The 19406-nt window shown below is 42.4% G+C and overlaps 1 protein-coding gene across 2 annotated transcripts in view; it reads right to left on the reverse strand.

The window, feature by feature from the left end:
* The window catches only part of DNAAF9 (dynein axonemal assembly factor 9), a 168695-nt gene that overhangs the window by 52009 nt on the left and 97280 nt on the right, over positions 1 to 19406 (reverse strand). For both annotated transcript variants that reach the window (XM_069072485.1, XM_069072494.1), the window contains exons 21-24: positions 16133 to 16236; positions 6668 to 6814; positions 913 to 1001; positions 121 to 222 (exon numbers count right to left, since the gene is read on the reverse strand). In XM_069072485.1, coding sequence (XP_068928586.1) covers positions 121 to 222; positions 913 to 1001; positions 6668 to 6814; positions 16133 to 16236 — 442 coding nt within the window. The remainder of the gene's footprint in view (positions 1 to 120; positions 223 to 912; positions 1002 to 6667; positions 6815 to 16132; positions 16237 to 19406) is intronic.

The raw sequence follows: 19406 nt of genomic DNA on the forward strand, positions 1-19406 counted from the left end.
GAGCTGGGAAAGCCCCAGGAGCCTGACCCCGATGCCAACCATATAATCCACTATCACTCCTAATGATAATATACAGAAAATTCTATAAATCATCCACAAGCAGGAAACCCAGGGGCTTACCCGTCCAAATCTGGGAGATGAGCATTCAGAAGTTTGAGCTGACTCCCTCTTTCCCCAACAGGATAGGACTGGGCATGGAAGAGGTTTTGCACATTGGAGTATCTGAAATAAGAAATATTGATTCAACTGGGTGCTCTACAACTTGGAGTTAATTTTGCTTATAATTAATTCCTCGAAAACTTTCTAGACAGCCGCATGATGGTTTTGTTTGTCCAAAAACCCTTGTGTTTCTAACACCAATAAGGTGCTGAATGAATTTGTGATTTTTTTCAAGGCTGATCACATGGAATACTACAGAGCATTCATTTGTCCACTTTTCTGGCATGTGACATGTGGCCTTGTCACTGCTGGCAGCTCACGAGGGAGGGAAAAGTAGGTACAACTGAGTACTTGGTGGGTTCACCTACCTGTGTAATGAAAGTTTGGGCAAGTTTTGGGCAAGTAACTCCTGCATGATTTTCTGCTTATTTTGTATTATTAATAAATATTATATTTACAATGTTATTATAATTATAATAATTATTTCATTATTAATTTAACTAGATAATATTATTTTATTTTATTCTTTATTTTATCTCTCAAGTTCTTTTTCCCCTTAGAATTCTGGATAATAGAGCATGTGGCATATAAACAGACCAGGCTGATAAACAGATGTCAGCACTGGTCCTTTCAAAGCCCCAGCAAGCCACAAACATGAGGTGAACAGAGTCAAAGACCCTCAGTAACAAGGCATCCATCCCTTAGCAATTATACCCAGGGAAGAAGACCCAAAGACTGAGAACAGCAACTTACAGTCTTTTTTGTTCTTCAGATAATCCATCTTCCTGGATCGCTTTTAAAGCCAGCTCTGAGTTAGCTGGGTGTTGCCAGGGAGAGAAGACCTAAAAAAACAGAATCCATGCAAACAGCATTTAAAACCCAACAATAGAATGTAGAAACCACATGGGGATTTGGCTGTTGTTGAAAACCTAAACTGTCAGCTCAAAGCAAAACCACAAAAACAAACACTCTTTCCTCTAAATGGGGTCTAGACGCACATTTTCCCAAACAAGCATCATCATTCTCTGGGTCCCTGATTTTGAGGTGTTTACTATTAACAGAGGCAACACAGATACACTGAGAGAGGTGAGAGAGCAGGGGGAGGAAAGATACACAGAGACAGAGGAGAGAGACAGAGACAGAGAGACAGACAGAGAGAGAGACAGAGACAGAGAGAGACAGAAAGAGAGAGAGAGACAGAGAGAGAGAGATAAGGAACATTTTTTTTTCATCATGGCAATGTTTTCCCTGGAGCATGTAATAAACAAGAAAGACTCATGACTCTCTGTCTGAAGTGATTCAAGTGCAGCCTGCAGGGAGGCTGGAGAATGGAGAACTCTGGACACACTGTTGGACTCAGTGCTGGTCCTCTTGCCTGGATCTATAAAATAAATTGGCAAGGGGAGAAAGGCAAGGCAGGAGGAAAAACCAGTGGAGGTCATCCTTGGAGCCTTCCTTGGCAGTGGGGCCCTGGATGTTCCCAGAGATTTGATTAGACTTTTGCAGAATCATAGAGAGAGAAGCAGCCTCTCTCTAAATTTCCACAGCCTTTTCCATGGAAATAAACAGTATCCTCACAAGGACTGAGAGGGTTGTTGTGAGAAGCTCTTCATAACCCTAAAAGTGCTCACTAGATAAATATTAGCTATTATTTCTCCAAAATTCTTCACGTGTTTCCATGTCCTTCTACGTATTCATTTAATTAAATAATTTAATAGCTCTTTCTTAAACTCTGATGCAGCAAGTGCAAGGTAAGCCCTATGGCATGGCAGATGCTCCTTTGTAAGCAAGCAGGTCTCTTGGCTTGGCGTCATCAGTGCCCAGAAGTAACACCTCTGCACCTTAACCGCTGACATTTAGTAAAGAAGAAAAGAGAAAGTCAGAAGTTTCCTCAGAAAGAATGGCTCTTTCCCAGAGGCAGGATTCAGTGATGGAGAGAAAACAAGGAATTAAAACCAAATGATATCCAGGAAGACTGGGCTCAAACAGCAGCCCTGCTAAACGCACTATATCCTCTTCTGCAAGTCCCTTGCCCTCTCTGGGCCTGTGTCCTTGTCTGTTTAATATGAGGGATGGATTAGATGATATCTAACAGTCCTTTCCATCTCTGAAATTCTTTGATTCTAAAGACTTTTAGTTTTGAGTCAGCCTGGGCTAGTTCTATCAGAGTTATTTAGGTGATGTTCTCTAAGCACCAAGAATAATGAGACACAGCAGATGTGGGAGCAGAAATAATAGCCACTGGCCACAGGCTGTGTGGTCAAGGAGGAGGCCATGTCCTGGGGCTGGCAGATAGAAGACAGCCTTAAGAATAAGCAGTGTAATAATAATGTTTCAAAGATCAGTGGAGAAAAATGAAAACAGCTGAAGAACCAAGGGGATTAACTTGGGGTCAATATGTAAAAATAAGGGGGGGTCATACAAATATCTCAGGACCAGCCTGGAAACAAAATGTAGAACAGGGAAGGAACAGGAAAAGCAAAGAGGCAATGCTCTCAAAAGCAGGAATAATAATAACAGCTGACAATCCATAGCACATTACGACTCCCCAAATACTTTATAGACATCTTACTTCATCCTTAGAATGAACCCGGGAGATGGGCCAGGCAAGCGTTAGCTCCATTTTACAGATGAGGAAACTGCATTGGAGAAAACGGCAAAGTAACCTGGTGAAGCACATGTCTTTCCCAAGCATCGGAAGCAAGACTTGACTCCAAAAACTTCTTTTTCCACTATCCTGCAGCAGGAAATTGTAGGAATTGGAATGCACTGGCACTCGGGGCAAAGGGGAGGACAGTGTTGGGAAAAAAAAAGACAAGACTGAATGGACTCAGCAGATTCCAGTCTCCTCCTCTCTTTACTGAGAAAGGGCAAAGCCCCTCATTCAGTCATGCTCAGACAGCATTTCCTTATCAATTAATGAATCAAACATTTATTAAGTGCCTACTATGTGTTTAACAGGAGGCCCTGGGAATACAGAGACAAAATGGAAATTATTGCAGGCTTCAAGGAATGTCCATTTTAATAAGGCAGATAAGATGTACATATATAAATCTCTATATGCAAATGCTATTACTATCATTATCACTATTTACTGAAACACATATAAAGTAAATAGTGATAATGATAGTAATAGCATTTGCATGGAGCAGTAAGGTTTGCAAAGTGACTGATATCATCCCATCTTTATCTTCATGACAAGCCTCGGAGGCAGATGTCATCATTACTCCCATATTACAGAGGAGGAAACTGAGGCACACAGAGGGGAAGTAACTTGCCCAGGATCTCACAACTACTAAATATCTGAGACCAGATTTGAACTCGGGTCCTCCTGACTCCAGCTGCAGTACTCTACCCACTGTTCCCCCTTGCTAAGGGCATTGTGGTAGGCTTCTTTTTTTTTTTTGCTTTTTTGAGGGCGATTGGGGTTAAGTGACTTGCCCAAGGTCACATGGCTAGTATGTGTTAAGTGTCTGAGGCCAGATTTGCACTCGTGTCCTCCTGACTCCAGGGCTGGTGCTCTTTTCACTGTACCACCTAGCTGCCCTGGTAGGCTTCTTTCAAAGAGAATACTTGAGCTGAGTGTTGAAGGAGACCAGGATTCCAAGAAGTGAAGGTGAAGAGGGAGAGCATCCCTGGCATGTGACAAGGGGCACAGCCAATGCAAAAGCAGGGAGACTAGAGATAAGAGTATCCTGTGTGTGGACCAGCAAGAAAGCCAGCGTGGCTGGAACGCTGTGGGCTGTGGGGACGTAACAGGTCAGAAGCCTGGACAGATCCGGTGAGGGCCAGGGTGTGAAACACTTTCCATGCCAATCACAGGTGTTTCATCTTAGAGGCATCAGGGAGCAGGGAAGTTTACTGAGTAGGAGGGTGACAGGGTCAGACCTGGGCTTAGGAAAACCACTTTGGCAGCAGTATGAAAGATGAAGGAGAGAGGGGAATGGCTGGAGGCAGGGAGACCAATTAGGAGGTTACAGCAATTGTAATAACAAGAAGGATCGCCAGCACTGAAATGACACAGAGGCTTGCAAAGCACTATAAATATCTCACTTTAAAACTGTTACTCCGACTGATTACAGAAACCACGCCTCTAAGATGCCCCTGCCAGTCAGGGGCTCTCAGAGCCAGGCGGGCAGAGGGGCTCACTCCTGCAAACACAGGGCAGATGCTACAAAAAGAAGCTGAGTCTCTGCTGGACCTCCCTAGAGTGTGTTTCTTCTACTATTAGCTCTTTAAAACTGAGGAAAAACCTATAGAGCTAGCTTTGTCACATCAGTTTATCTACCTTAGACTTTTGTGTAACATCTCAGTAACATCTCAGCTCTCTCCCTCCTGAAAATCTCCCAGCTGGTCCTGTATATGCATGGCATCCACCTCCTCTTGCTTTCTGGTGTGACCGAGGAGACACCTTCCTCAAGGCTCTGTTCCTGGCACCAAAACCTGGAGGAAGAGCTGGTTTGGTGCCACCCTTCAGATGGGCAGACCCTAAGCCCAGGAGGATAAGAACTCTCCTACAGAAAGGAAGTCTTTCCTAATCCCTCCTCAGATCAGCATGTTCATATTTAAGGGTTTGTACGGGGGCGGGTAAGGGCCTTGAGAGCAGGATTTCTTGTTCTGTCTTTCTGCCTCCAGTATCAGGGAGGGCAGGTGCTAATACATACTTGTTGAATCAGATTCTGTATATTGGAAGCATCTCAGAAAGGTGCAGCACTCCACTGGTCATAGCTTATCTACCTCAGATGTTATGGCTGAGGAGGAAGCAAATTGACCTTCTTTTTCCTGTGTAGCTTCCAGACCTTTTAAGTCTTCTCCTTTTTTTCCCCTTTCCAAAAGAATCTCACATAAGGGAAACTTTATTCCCTCTGTGGACATCTGCAGCTGTTCAATGAGCTGTTTCCCAGTCCCAGTATATCTTTATAATGTTCTTGGAGGTGGGATTCCTTGAAATGATATCTCTCTGCCTTCATTGTTGGCAAGATCTCTGGACAAAGGAAACTGGCACCCAAGGACACCATTACCCACACTGGATTTTTTTTCCCTTTCCTTAATTGACACTTGACAAAAATTCTTGGCCAATTCACTTTCACCATTAAGAAACATGGCAGATGAAGCCATGTTTAGACTTCCATTTGCCAAGCCTGGTCCACTTCCCCAAGGGCTCCCATCTGAAGAAAGGCCAACCCTAGGTCAGCCTCCCAGGAGCTGCCAGAAAGTCTTATCACGGAGTTAATTGGACAGAGGGCAAGAGTAGGAAGTTAAGCCTGGACCAACAGACAATGAGCTACACTGAGAAGATGAGCAAACAGACAGCTAGGAGAGAAGACGTGAAGCCTTTTCCCCGAGCCCTTTCTAGAAGCCCGGGTGCAGTTGTGGGGTCCTCACTGTCCAGGAAGAGAAGACAACTAGCCATGAAACTAGTCAAACAGACAGGAAGTACCATACTCAAACATCAACGAGCATAACATCTGTTTTCTAAAACTGGAATGAACTAACTAGACTAGACCACAAATAAGAATTCCAATAGTGACTACAGGTTATTAATAAGGGAGTTAATAAACAAATAAATAAATAAATAATCACTAGGAGCTAGGGATATCTACAAAAATGAAGAAGATTTTTCTCACACAAAAGATTAGGAGAGTCAGGCGCAGAATCGTGCCTTTCATACTGCAGGGAAGAAAGGAACTGGTGATTAGAGGCTGCAAACCCTTGCACAGTCTAGAAACCTGAGTCAAGGATTCCACTAGCTAAGGTCAAAGGCATTTAACATCTAGACTAAGGAGCCAAACGTCATGGCAGGACCAAAAAGAATGATTTTCTCCAGCTCATGAGAGATTAATTAATTAATGCAACCATACACCTAAGCAAGGGTCCAAACCCAGGGTCTAAAAAATCCTGGGGTGGCCCTTAAGGAGAAAAAATAAAATCAAGTATTGGGTAAAAATCTTCATAGAAACTGAAAACTGCTTAGTTATTTAATCTTTTAGATGCCTAAGGTGCAAATCCTCAAAATCCAACTCAAGCCTTGCAGGTTGGCTTACACCCAGTGACCCTCTTCCATGTAATGGTGGCCATCAAATGCGCTCAAAATGTCTTAGCTCTTCTGCTTCTCTCAATCAGCAGCTTAGAGACAGACCCTAGGTAGTGGCAGTCCAAGCTTGGCCTCTAGGTTTTTGAGGACTGGAGCCATACCTCATTTTGGCAGCTGCCTCAGTGAGGTCTCACCAAAGGTCAGTGACAGTCAACACAGGGCCTTTTACCATTCTTGGTGCTACTGCTTTACTGAAACATCCATATAGCTCTTCCAATTTTATTGCTGTTTTCCCTAACAATCATCATTTCTGTTTTCCCACTCACTTTTGAATTTCTTGAAATAAACCAACAGTAGTTTTAGAATACAAAAACCATTTAGTTAAGCACCTACGGTGTGCAGAACACTGTGCTTATGTTTTTCCCCAAACAGGCTCAATTTCTTTAAAGCGATCTTGAAATAAACTGGCGTTACCTCTGCATAGAATGCTTGGTATATCTTGGATTTGGGGAAAAGGGCAATCATCAGAAAATTGCTCGATGTGTGGAATTCAAGTGGAAGATAAGGAAGCAGGGAACTTTTGAAGTCTATCAGCAAGGCAGCAACAACACTGGTAGAGTCCTAAATAGAAAAGGAAAGAAGGTTTTACTAAAAGCACTTTCAGAAAAGGAAAATGATGTTCCCATTGGTCCTTGTGCTGTCCATCATCCATACAGCCAACAGAGAAACCAGGAACCGCAATCATTTGTCCATTCTCACTTCTTCCATTTGACAGACATTTATTAAAATCTACTATGTGCAGCGCATTGTACTGAGCACAGATACAAAGGAAACGAATAACATAATGCCTGTAAGAGTTTACAATCTACTAGATAGCTGAGACATCATAAGAATAAGTATAATACAAGGCAGCGTGTGATGGGTACAAAGCACAGATTACAGACAAAGTAATATAAATCGCTTTCAGTTAGGGGTAACTGTACTAAGTCTTCATGGAAGAAGAGACATCTGGGTTAGTCCTTGGGGAAAGTGACATCAGCACCGTGATGGTTGTGGGGAAACGTATCCATTCCATGGATGGGAGATAGGCTGAGTTAGGGCATGAGACAGAGAGAACAGTGCAGTTTGGTTGGAACAGAGAGCATGTGAAGGGAAGTAGTAGGACAGAAGTTTGGGAAGGTAGGCTTAAATGCCAGGATAAGGAATTTACATTTACTTAATAGTTTAGGGAGCCACTGAAGGGGTCTGAATAGAGAGGAGTGAACCGAGCAGAACAATGGGATGATTACTTGGGCAGTGTTCTAAAGCATAGGCAGGCAGAGGGGTAGGCTAAAAGCATGAAGACCAGCTAGTGCTCTATCACAACTATCACAAGGAAAGAAAAGGTAAGGGTTTAAACTAGGGCAGCTATAGAGGATGTGGTCAGGAGGGTACAGATGTGAGAAACAGAACCGGAGGTAGGAAAAAATAAGATTAGACAGCTGATTGGCAGTTAGGGGGTGGGGCAGAGGGGAAGAGTAATGACCCCTCCACATTTATGAAGGTTCAGGAATGGAGGAGAGTTGGAGTAGTTAGCATTTATATAGAACTTAAAGGTTTGCAAAGAACTTTGGATATGCTATCTCATTGGATCCTCACAATAACCCAGGGACACAGGTTTTGTTATTATCCCCATTTTACAGATAAAGAAACTGAAGCAGAGGGAGGTTAAGTGACTTGCCCAGGGTCAGGCAGCTAGCAGTTTTTGGACATCAGTCTTCCTGCCCCTACGTCCAGCTTGCTATTCACTACACCACCTGGCTGCCTCATCAGCCCTGCCAGGATGCCATGTATTCTCAAATAAATCAAGGAGTCCCACAAAGAAAGGAAGAAGAGGGCAAAGGTAGCCCCTTTCCCAGTCTTGGGAGTTCGTGTTTTGCTTCTCCAGATGTGACAGTATTCCTGTTCTAATGCTGTCTGCCTTTTTCCTTCCTTTATCTCCCCCACAGCGCTGACAGAAAATTAAAGAACAGTCTCAAGTTTCCATGTGGGATGCCAAAAACTCTACCTTCCACAGAAAGCCACTCCCTACCCCATCTGTAAAAGCAGAGAACTTGAAACTCTTCTCCCACTGATTACTAGTCAGGGTTCTTACAGGCATCTCTCTCAAGCAGGTGAAGCTTGTCTTCCTTTCTCCTTTCATTACCAATTTCTTGTACTTCCTTCCCATCTCCCACCTGGCTCCCATTCTGCCAGGTCCTATTCTCAAATAGTTGGAATAGTTGAAAAGCAATCTGATCAACTAATTAATCCCTGCTAATGGATTAGCAGATATTAAGATATGATACCTTTTAGACATATCTAAATTTGAATGGTAGACTGAGTCTGACAAGCCTTCTAAACCCAAGATCATCTTGCTGATGATCAACTGTCAGGAAACCTGAAAGATTTGGAGAACAGATTTTTGTTATTGGTAGCCCTTAGAGCACACCCTCTAAGGGTCTGTCTGTTTCAGTTCTTCACAGGAGGAGCCCTGGACCCACAGAAGGAGGGACCAGTCTCCCAATTTAGGTGCCAGGAACATAAAGGGGCCCAAGTTAACTACTAATACTGCTCAGGACAGGAGAGAGGAATCAGCTTCACCCAGGTACTTCTTGGGTCCAAAGGAGGATATAACCTGATTCTCTGAGGTCAATATCACCCCAATAGCTAAAATGGGAAGGTGAAGAGTGTATACAAAGAAACATTCACAGTCACTTCAGAAGTCAGGTTTTTCTTAGGACATGGTCCCCTTTCTAACAGACTATAGCTTCAACCCAACCACACACAGAATTACAATTCTCATTAATAAAGAAAACAATTTTTCCCCAAGGAAGACAGGTTGTAGCTCTATGGGCCTGCTAGGACATTTTTTTTCTTTTTCTGTAAATACTGGTTAAAATTCAGTATTAGTAACATATTATTAAAATTAGACTAACACAAATAATTCTTTTTTTTTCATTTTTCAAATGCTTTATTAACTTCTGATTTACATCATTCATTTCTACCAGATTTTGAATTACACATTTTCTCCCCGTTTTCCCCTACCCACCGCCCCAAAATAGCAGTCCCACAAGATATGCCCTCCTCCAATCTGCTCTCTCCCATATTTTCTCCCATACCCCTTTCGACTTTTCCAGTAGGGCATGATGGATCTCTATGCCCCAGTGCCTGTATATCTTATTTCCCAATTACATGTAAAATAGTATTAATAATAGTATATATATATATATATATATATATTTAAACATTTGATTTTAAAACTGAATTCCAGATTCATCCCCTTCCTCCCTTGTCACCCACTCTTACTGGGAAGATAAGCAGTTCAGTATAGGTTGTACATGTATGGCTAATGCAAAACAAAAACATAGTAGATATATTGTAAAAGACTGACTGTATTTCCCTCCCTCCTATCCCACCTCCCACTTGTTCTATTCTCTACTTTGATCCTGTCCCTTTTCAAAAGTGGGTGCTTCCAACTTCCCTCCCCCCCAGCCTACCTTTCCTCTCATCCTCTTCGCCCCTACTCTCCTGTTGGGTGAGATACCCTATTTAGTGTGTATTTCATTCCCTCCCCAAGCTAAATTCAATGGGAATAAGGTTGACCCATTCCCTTTTGCCTTCCTATTCTTCCCCTCCATTGTAACCATTTTCCCTTGCCTCTTCTATATGAGATAGTTTATCCCATTCTGTCTCTCCCCATCTCCTCTCATTATATTCCTCTTTCACCTCTTAATTTCACTTTTTAAGTATCATCTCTTCCTGTTAAATTGGTCCTGTGCCCTCGATCTATGTATACCTGTAAACATGTTTACACACATTCACATATATATTCATATGCCCATATACCCTCATATATAGACATATATATATATATATTTCTATTCCCTTAAACTATTTTCATACTGAGAAAAGTTTCATCAGTTACAATTATTGTTTTTCCATGTAGGAATGTTAATAGTTCAACTTTGATAAGTTCCTTATGATTTCTTTTCCCTGTTTACCTTCTCATGCTTCTCTTGCTTCTTGTATCTGAATATCAAATTTTCTATTCAACTCTGGTTTTTTTAATCAAGAATGCTTGAAAGTCCTCTATTCCACGGAATGACCATATTTTCCCCTGAAACATGATAGTCAGTTTTGCTGGGTAGGTGATTCTTGGTCTTAATCCCAGATCCTTTGACCTCTGGAATATCATATTCTAAGCCCTTCTATCCCTCGGTGTAGAAGCTGCCAGATCCTGGGTTATCCTGATTGTGTTTCCATAATATTCAAATTGTTTCTTCCTGGCTGCTTGTAATATTCTCTCCTTAATATGGGAATTCCAGAACCTGGCTATAATATTCCTAGGAGTTTTCTTTTTGGGATCTTTTTCAGGAGGTGGTCGGTGAATTCTTTCAACCTTTATTTTGCCCTCTGGTTCTAAAACATCAGGGCAGTTTTCTTTGAGAACTTCCTGGAGGATGATTTCTAGGTTCTTACTTTGATCATGGCTTTCAGGTAGTCCAATAATTTTTAAATTATCTCTCCTGGATCTATTTTCCAGGTCAGTGGTTTTTCCCATGAGATATTTCACACTGCCTTCTATTCTTTCATTTGTTTGGATCTGTTTAACAGCATCTTGATTTCTCATAAAGTAATTAGCTTCCATTTGCTCCAATCTAATTCTGAAGCCATGATTCTCCTCATTGAGCTTTTGAGATTCTTTTTCCATCTGGCAAATTCGGCTTTTTAAGGCATTCTTCTCCTCATTGCCTTTTTGAGCCTCTTTTGCCATTTGAGTTAGTCTGTTTTTTAAGGTGCTATTTTCCTCAGTTAGACTGTTGACTCTCATTTCACAATTTTCTTGCATTGTTCTCATTTCTCTTCCCAATTTTTCCTCCACTTCTCTTATCTGCTTCTTAAGGTCCTCTATGGCCTGTAACCAGCTCATATTTTCCTTCGAAGCTTTTAGTGCAGGAGTTCTGACTTCACTCTCTTCCTCATGTTCCATGCTTTGCTCCTTTTTGTCCCCAAAATAGGAGTCTAATGTTGGAATCTTCTGTCTGCTTTGTTTCCTTTGCCTGGTCATGTCTCCCCTCAGTCACTTGATCCCTGGGCTTTTTGGCACAGAAGGACTGTGCCACCAGACAGGGGAGCTTTCGTCCCAAAAACTGGGGTTTTCTCAGCTGCTGGAGGTATTAGATGGGTGCCCTCTCTGAGGCCTCCACATGCTCTGGCAATCTGGACACACCCCCCAGGACCTCCACCCTAGACTGCAATCCAGATCCAAGCAAGTTAAAGCAAGAGCGATTACCCCTCAGACTGGTCGCTTGGTCCCCCTACACTCTGCAGTCCAGGAGCTGAAGGTGCCATGTGGTACTGGCTGGCTGTGCTGGGAATCTCAAGCCAACATACTCCCTCTTACTGGGTCCCAAAGTCCAGACTACACTGACCTCTCACTTTGTCCTTCGCATCTGTGTGTTGATAATTCTGGAAACGGCCACAGCTGCTGCTGATCTGGAGTCCCTCCTGCCAGCTGCTGGTCAGGCCCGCCCTGGGGCTAAAACCTCAGGCTCAAGGTGGGCCTGGGCTCGGCTCCCAGAGCACTGTGCTGACCGATTCCTACCAGCCTGCTGGGCTGTCCTCAGTGGGAGGCTAGCTTCTCTGTGTCATTTTGTGGGTTCTGTAGCTCCAAAGTTTGTTCAGAGTCCCTTTTTTACATTGATTGGGGAAGGTGGAAGCTGGAGCTGCGGGGAGGTCATGCTTCTACTCTGCCATCTTGACTCCGGCCCCCCAAATAATTCTCTTTTAACAAATTATATAACTTTGGGATTTAATAAAGACTCACTAAAGAAAAAAGTCACATCCATATGATCCCCAGTAAAATGTATCAAGAAATGTACCAAGACAGAACATAGCAAGGGCCCTAGGTTTTTACCAAACTCAACAGCTTTACCAGAAGAGAGATTTGCCAAATCATCAGCAAGAAATAAGTCTAAATTCTCATGAAGGACACATACAAAGTGAACACAGTCTTATTCACCAAATTTCAGAGCACTAAAAGGGGACTCTCTGCTCAAGGCTGATTAGAACTAATCAGTGGAAGTTCTATTTTACACAGCAGGGAGCAAATTGATAGAAATTACAATCCAGAGAAGTGAAGGTGCTGAAAATAGCTCTAAGTTTAGGAAGGACTTTATGGAAGAGAGATGACATGTCTATCACTAATTTTTTTTTAATAGATGAGGATATGGGTTCCAGAGAGGTTAAGTCACATAGGATCATAGAATTTTTAGAGCTGGAAAAAACCTTATCATTCTTCTGGTCAGATCCTTTCATTTTATTTGTTTGTTCATTTATTCATTTATTTATTTATTTAGACAGGGGAAGGTAGGGTGATTGGGGTTAAGTGACTTGCCCAAGGTCACACAGCTAGTTTGTGTGTGTGTGTGTGTATGTTAAGTGTCTGAGACCACATTTGAACTCAGGTCCTCCTGATTCCAGGGTTGATACTCTATTCACTGTGCCACCTAGCTGCCCCACTCTATCACTAAGTTTTAAAGAAAGGCAGGCATCACTGTGGCACATATGTAACCTTTTGAAATTGATATCCTGGGGACCAAAAAATGCCTTCCCAGTAACTATAACCACATGCCCTTTTCAGACAGTCCAAGACAGAACATCTGTTTAGTTCTCATTAAAAATTCACACACAAGCATGCCACTGACTAGTTCTTCACTTCCTTCCAGAAAGCTAGCCTGCAGAAGGACCAGAGTCACTCTTTTCTGTGCTGTGAAGTTGCCATCACATGGCAAGGCTGCCCACAGCCTTGCCCAAATCACCCTTCTTCACCTCCTGCCCTTTTCCCCTCACTGTTGCTTGCCCTCACACTGTTAAGAAACAATAAAACTCGACTTTAGGCTTTTTAACAAATATCTGGCAGGGGGTCAAGGCTGATAGCTGGATTAAAAAAAAAAGCCACAGTTACATGAAAAGAGTCTCTTGAATGAAACAATTAAAGGAAGGTCAGTATTAAAATAGCTACGGAATGACAAAGGTTCAGTCAATGTGGCAAATGAGAAGGGAGCAAGGATAAGGAAGGTCCCTTGTTTTTTCTGTATTATGGTTGAAATGGTTGTACCATCCTAAGCATCCGCTCACTAAATGAAGTGGCTGAGATGTGGTGATAGACGCACACTGAGAATGAGCTCCTTCAGGACTAAGTGGATAGGTATCTTCTCTGCCTTCCATAGGCCAGCTTCCCTAATGATACTGCCAAGAGGAAGCTCACTTATCTTACCCTGATCAGACACTGCATGACGTTGACAGGCTCCTCAAGAACACCATGAACTCATGTTTTATGTTCCAGTTGACCAAATATCACTGATATATGGAGACTGCTTAGAGAGCCCAAGCACTGACATCACCAGGGAAGGCAAGTGACCATGGGCAGACTCCTTGGAGTCTGAGGATTAGCCAATAGAGTTACTGACCCCTTCAGTGGGTCAACAGAGGGAGGGGAAGAGCAGAGGCTTGAGTACACAAGACATTCTACCCAGTAACCTGTGCTCCAGGGATCAATCCAGCTAGGCTGAGAGAAGGGTCCCAGATGACCTTTAAGCTGGATCAGAGGCAAAGACAAAGCGTCTCCTTTGGGGTTGTCCTACACGACAGTATAGAAGACCCCCTTGGAATTCTATGTCATAGTTAGCTCTGAGTGGGAGGTGATAACCTGCTTCTGGAAATCATCCTTAGTCCTTTACAGAGTTCATGACCAAAGGCTTTAACATTTTCTGGGAGTTCTCAGAGAGTGGGAACGCTTTTGCATGTCCCTTTACTCTAAACTAGACCTCATAGGCAGCAAAACAACCTACTATCTGGTATATTCACTGAGAAGAGATAATTCCATAAATAATATCTGCCACCCATGGGCAAGCAAGGCATCTGGAGGTAGAAAGAGGAGGTGGCATGTGCTAGGTGACTTAAACCACCACTACCATCCCTGCCACAAACCATCTTGACTACCACCACCTCTCAGATCCAATGGAAACATCCTAGGACACCAAATATAACAGCCCTGGGTAAAGCAGTGCTCATCAGACCAAAAGCCCTACTTGCACCCTGCTCCCTGCACCATCACCAAAGGAGGCAATCCCTATGGAGGAAGGGTCTACCCTCTTTGACGCGACTGATTAATTGCCACCAAAGGACAGGTAAGCCTAAGAGCCCTGGGAATAGCACTGACTCCCAGAACACAGATCGTAGTTCTAGACTTGCACCTATAGCCATCAGTTTAGGGAGGCAGCCCTTATGGAGATGCACCTTGGCTAAGGCACACGCTTCCTCAACAGCCACAGCTACCCAAGAGCCAAAACAGAAAGCTCTTGGCACCATAACCATTAGGACTATCAAATGGTTCAGAATAAGAAAGAGAAGATTTGATCATTAGAAACAACATCAAAGAAGATGCAGCACCATCTGCTTTGCTGCTTCCCCCTACGAACCATGGAACCTGTAGTTAAAACCTTCTCCATGTGTTGTCTCCCCCGTTTGAAGGTAAGCTCCTTAAGGGCAGAGGCTGGTCCCTTTTCTTTCCTTTTTTTTTGCTTTTTGGAGGGGGGAAGGCAGGGCAATTGGGGTTAAGTGACTTGCCCAAGGTCACACGGCTGGTAAGTGTTAAGTGTCTGAGGCTGCTTTTGAACTCAGGTCCTCCTGATTCCAGGGCTGATACTCTATTCACTACACCACCTAGCCACCCCTGAGTTCATTATTTCTCTGTCAGAAAGTCAAGAGTATTTTCCAACAGTCTTTGAGAATGGTCAATCAGTGTCCTCTCAAAGTTTTGTCTTTATATTGTTGTTGTTACTGTATAAATTGTTTCCTGGTTCTGCTTACTTTGTCCTATATCAATTTATTTAAGTCTTCCCAGGTTTCTCCAAAACTGTCCCCTTCATTGTTTCTTGTGGTACCACATGTGAATACATATACAGCGCATCTAGGTGATGCAGTAGATAGTGTTAAACTTGGAGTCGTGTCAGGAAGACCTGAGTTCAGATTTGGCCTCAGACACTTACTGGCTGTGTGATTCTGGGCAAATCACTAGACCTCTGTTTTCTCCTCTGTGAAAAGGGAGTAATAATAGCACACGCTTTTTAGGGCTGTGAGGATGAAACGAGATAGCATTTGTAAAGCATGTTAAAAAACCTCCAAGCCTTTTCCCTTTTATTCTGATTCTTCTTTCACAACCTGACTAAGGTAGAAATGTGTTTAACATGATTTTACACATATAACCTATGTCAGATTATTTGCTGTCTTGGGGAGGGGGGAGGGAAGGGAGGGAGAAAGAAAAAAATCTGGAACTCAAAATCTTATAAAATTGAATGCTGAAAAAAATTAAAAACCGAAACTTCTGAGCACTATATGAACACTAGCTATTAGAGGCCACAATTTGTTTAGTAAACCTCAACTGGACTCCATTTGGAACACAAAAAGAAGTGCTTTCAATATTTTTGTATATTTGGCTCCTTCTCCTCTTTTTTCAATATGTTTGGGGGTTCAAGCCTACTACACTGGATCAAAGTATATACAGAGTTTGGTAACTTAAATTTGAGTCTGGCCCTAAATTCCTTGCAAGGATGGCTGGACTAATTCACAGTTCCATCAAGAATATATTAGTATACCTGTTTTCCCACAACCCCTCTACAATTGTCATTTTCCTTTTTTGTCATTTTTGCTAATCTGATGGGTATGAGATGGAAGCTCAGATTTGTATGTATTAGCATTCCTCTGATGAGTAATTTGAAGCATTTTTTCAAATGATCATCGATAGCTTGGATATCATTTATAAAAGACTGCTTGATTTTATCCTGTAAGTTATATAAAAACAAATGATACAACAAAATAAAGAAAATGCAGGTCTGGTAAGAGTGCAACACTTACCCCATCATAGAAGCATATGGAATTCATGTGATTCTTAGAGATAGTGATACTTCCATAATGACGGTGGGAAAACAAAAGGCCATCTGAAAAGAAGTAAAATTTTCCTGCAAGAAAGAGAGACCTCATTAGAGATGGTTTCCCCATGACTCAGGACACTCAAAATGCTGCTGACACACAGCCAGGCCAGTGGTAAGCATGTTCTTTAACAAGAACTATACTTCACACATCTGCTTACAGTTTTAGAATTTGCAAAATTTAAATACTTTTCCTCTGCTGAACTTCCTCATAATTCTGAGGGAAAGGCAGGACATTTCACAGATGAGGAAACCAGAGAGGTTGTGATTTCATCAAAGTCAAGTAGTTATGAAAGAGGGTCTCAGAACTCAAACTCAAGTCTTCTGCCTACAAATATAAAATTCCTTCTACTATATCATGACATCTCAGTTAGTAGGGCAACCCCAAGATGGAAAGAATAAACATTTATTAAGTTACCTACTAGGTGCTAAGCACTTAAATATTTTACCATTTAATAAAGAAGTACTTTAGTCCCACTGCTTCAAGCATGTATTTAAAGTAACAATTTGCATATGGTGCTATTCTGCACCCCATAAAATGGGCAAACTTCCATGGTTCCTGTCTTCTCAGACCTTATAGCCAGAGACATAGCAACACGAACCAAAGAGTCAGACAATGTGACAGAAGTGAATAATGAAACAGTAAATGGGGAAGATATTTTCATACCATAGTGCAAGGGGAAGAGACATTGTTCTTTCGGATAAGGGTTTCCTTTGGCCAGAATTTTGGTCTAGACTTTGTGGTTCTCTCTCTGTGAACTTCTGGTCAATAACTGGATTCATGCATATGGATATGGATAATGGATATGTCACTTTGGGACCCTGGTTCTGGAAGGGATACAGTGAGCCCAAGCCCAGGTGGCTGGGCCAAGTGGGAGAACAGTCATTAAAGGAGAAGGAAAATAAATTAGCATAGCTCTGCAGATACTCAGCGATCCAAGAGAATGAGGCTTGGAGCTTCCCTGTCTGAATCTGGCCAGAACAGAAGAACTGATAGATACAAAATTTCCTCAGTGGTCAGGGGATCTAGAGTTATTTTTTCAGCATAGGACACAGGTGATAATTAAGGAATGATGTGTTTAGGATTTGCTGATTATCTTCTAATTAGGCTAACCTGGAAAAGGTAGCATTTTAGGGGCTACCGAAATGTCAGAAGAAAAGGCTCAGCAAATAGCTGTAGTGGCATTTTCAGGAACAGGGAGAAGTGTTAGAAGAAGAGCTCCCATAGGAAAACTCAAGATCCCCAACATCCATAGGGTTGTAGGGTCATGCCAGCAAGGCTTTCAAGGCCCAAATGACATGTGGCAATAAGGAAAATTAAAACTTGGAGGAAATACTATGAAGATGGTGGATGGTTTAATAATAAGTTGTAAGTAATGGAGATTCACAGTTTCATATATACACTGTCCTCTTCTATTTTTTATTTAAGGAAATGTTCACATTTGTTAATGTTTATAAATTTCAAGCTAATAAAAATAATTCCAAAAACTACCAAGTGATCAATGAAAACTTCAGTGTGTCTTGGGCTCAGGTATGGAGAGGGGGTATCCCTGAAAATGAGGCCACTCCTTACACTCAACAACTTTCTGCTTATACCTTAATTTCAAAGTAGACAGAATCATCTTTCTAATTTCCTCAAACCCCTCCAAACACTAAGCTGGTACCAGCTCCTGGACCATTTGGAGGACCACAAAAAGGAATAAGAGACCTAGCATCTGCAGATTTGGCTGAACCTGAAGAAGTCGTCAAAGAGACAATGGACCCACTTTATCAGATACCCTTTAAATATTCCCCATGGTCTCTCTCATTCTAGTGGTTACTCAATGTTCCATTGCCAGACTGATGGGAAAATTATAAATTCTCAGATCTCCAAATCTGAAAACCTCAGAAACACTTGATAATGTTAAGGTGACCAAAACACAAATGTAGAGCAGAAGGGAGTTTAGAGGCAATCTAATCCAATCACCTCATTTTATAGGTGAGGAGACCATGGGTCCAAAGTCACCCAAGTTGTGTCAAAGGTGGGATTTGAACTGAGGTTCTTTGACTCAAGCTTTTTTCACTCTAGTATAGTCCAGACATGCCTGGAAATCCTCCATATGTCCCAGGAGAGAAGGCCATAAGCAGCTGCCTGTTCCCTACCTTCAGCATCTCCTCAGAAGGCACAGCAGTTCAGAGGAAGGAATTTCAACTCCAATGGCAAATTTAGCCCCATACCTTTCTTCTAACCACAGAACCAAGGGAGATCAAGGCAAAGAGAGCCAACCTTCATCCGGGACTGAGCTCAAAGAAAGAGCAAGAACCTCAGCCAGGCACAGGTGGCAAACAGCATTATCTCTACCGTAGGCATGGAAAAAATGCTTAGCTAAGAGGACTCAGCTTATCAATGAGAACACCCAGCGTCCCTAACATCTAAGGCTACTAGAAGCAATAGGCATTTTGATCCTTGTTCTTTTGCTAGATGAAGCAGCAAGATAGCATAGCACACTATGCCTGGAATCAGGAAGACCTCAATTCAAAAGCAGGTTCAGATACTTTCCAGCCATGTGACCCTAGACAAGTCGCTTAACTTCTGCCTGCCTCACTTTCCTCAACTGTCAAAGGGGGATAATAATATCACTGACCTCCTGGGGCTGTTGTGAGGATCAGATGAGATAATAATTGTAATGTGCAGGGTACATAGTAAGTGCCATATAAATGTTAGCTATTATGAACTTTAAATTGTAGCTTTTTTTGGTTTGGTTTTGGGGTTTTTTTTGTGAGGCAATCAGGGTTAAGTGACCTGCCCAGGGTCACACAGCTAGTAAGTGCTGAGTATCTGAGGTCAGATTTGAACTCAGGTCCTCTTGACCCCAGGGCCAGTGCTCTATCCACTGTGCCACCTAGCCGCCCCCAAAATGTAGTCTTAAGAGGAATCGTTTGTTTCAGAGTTTGAAATGACAGTCTGGGAGAGGTCAGCCTAGGCCTAAAGCAGATATCTCTATGAAATTTTGACAAAATGACCTCTAGAAATGGGGAACTTACTGCCAATTAGAGTAGCCCATTTTGGAACTGCTGTGATGAATGAATTCTCCCTCATCTGGAACTGAATGTCAGAACGGAGAGTGCTGGACTTGGAGTCACAAAGACCAGAGTTTAGCTCTTGCTTTTAACGCTTGGTGGCTGCGTGATCATGGACAAATTGCTGGACTTCTCTTATT

This window comes from Petaurus breviceps, unplaced genomic scaffold, assembly GCF_028583685.1.
Source record: "Petaurus breviceps papuanus isolate PSGF00001 unplaced genomic scaffold, PetGlider_PUasm1.0 140, whole genome shotgun sequence".
NCBI classification, from domain to species: Eukaryota; Metazoa; Chordata; class Mammalia; order Diprotodontia; family Petauridae; genus Petaurus; species Petaurus breviceps.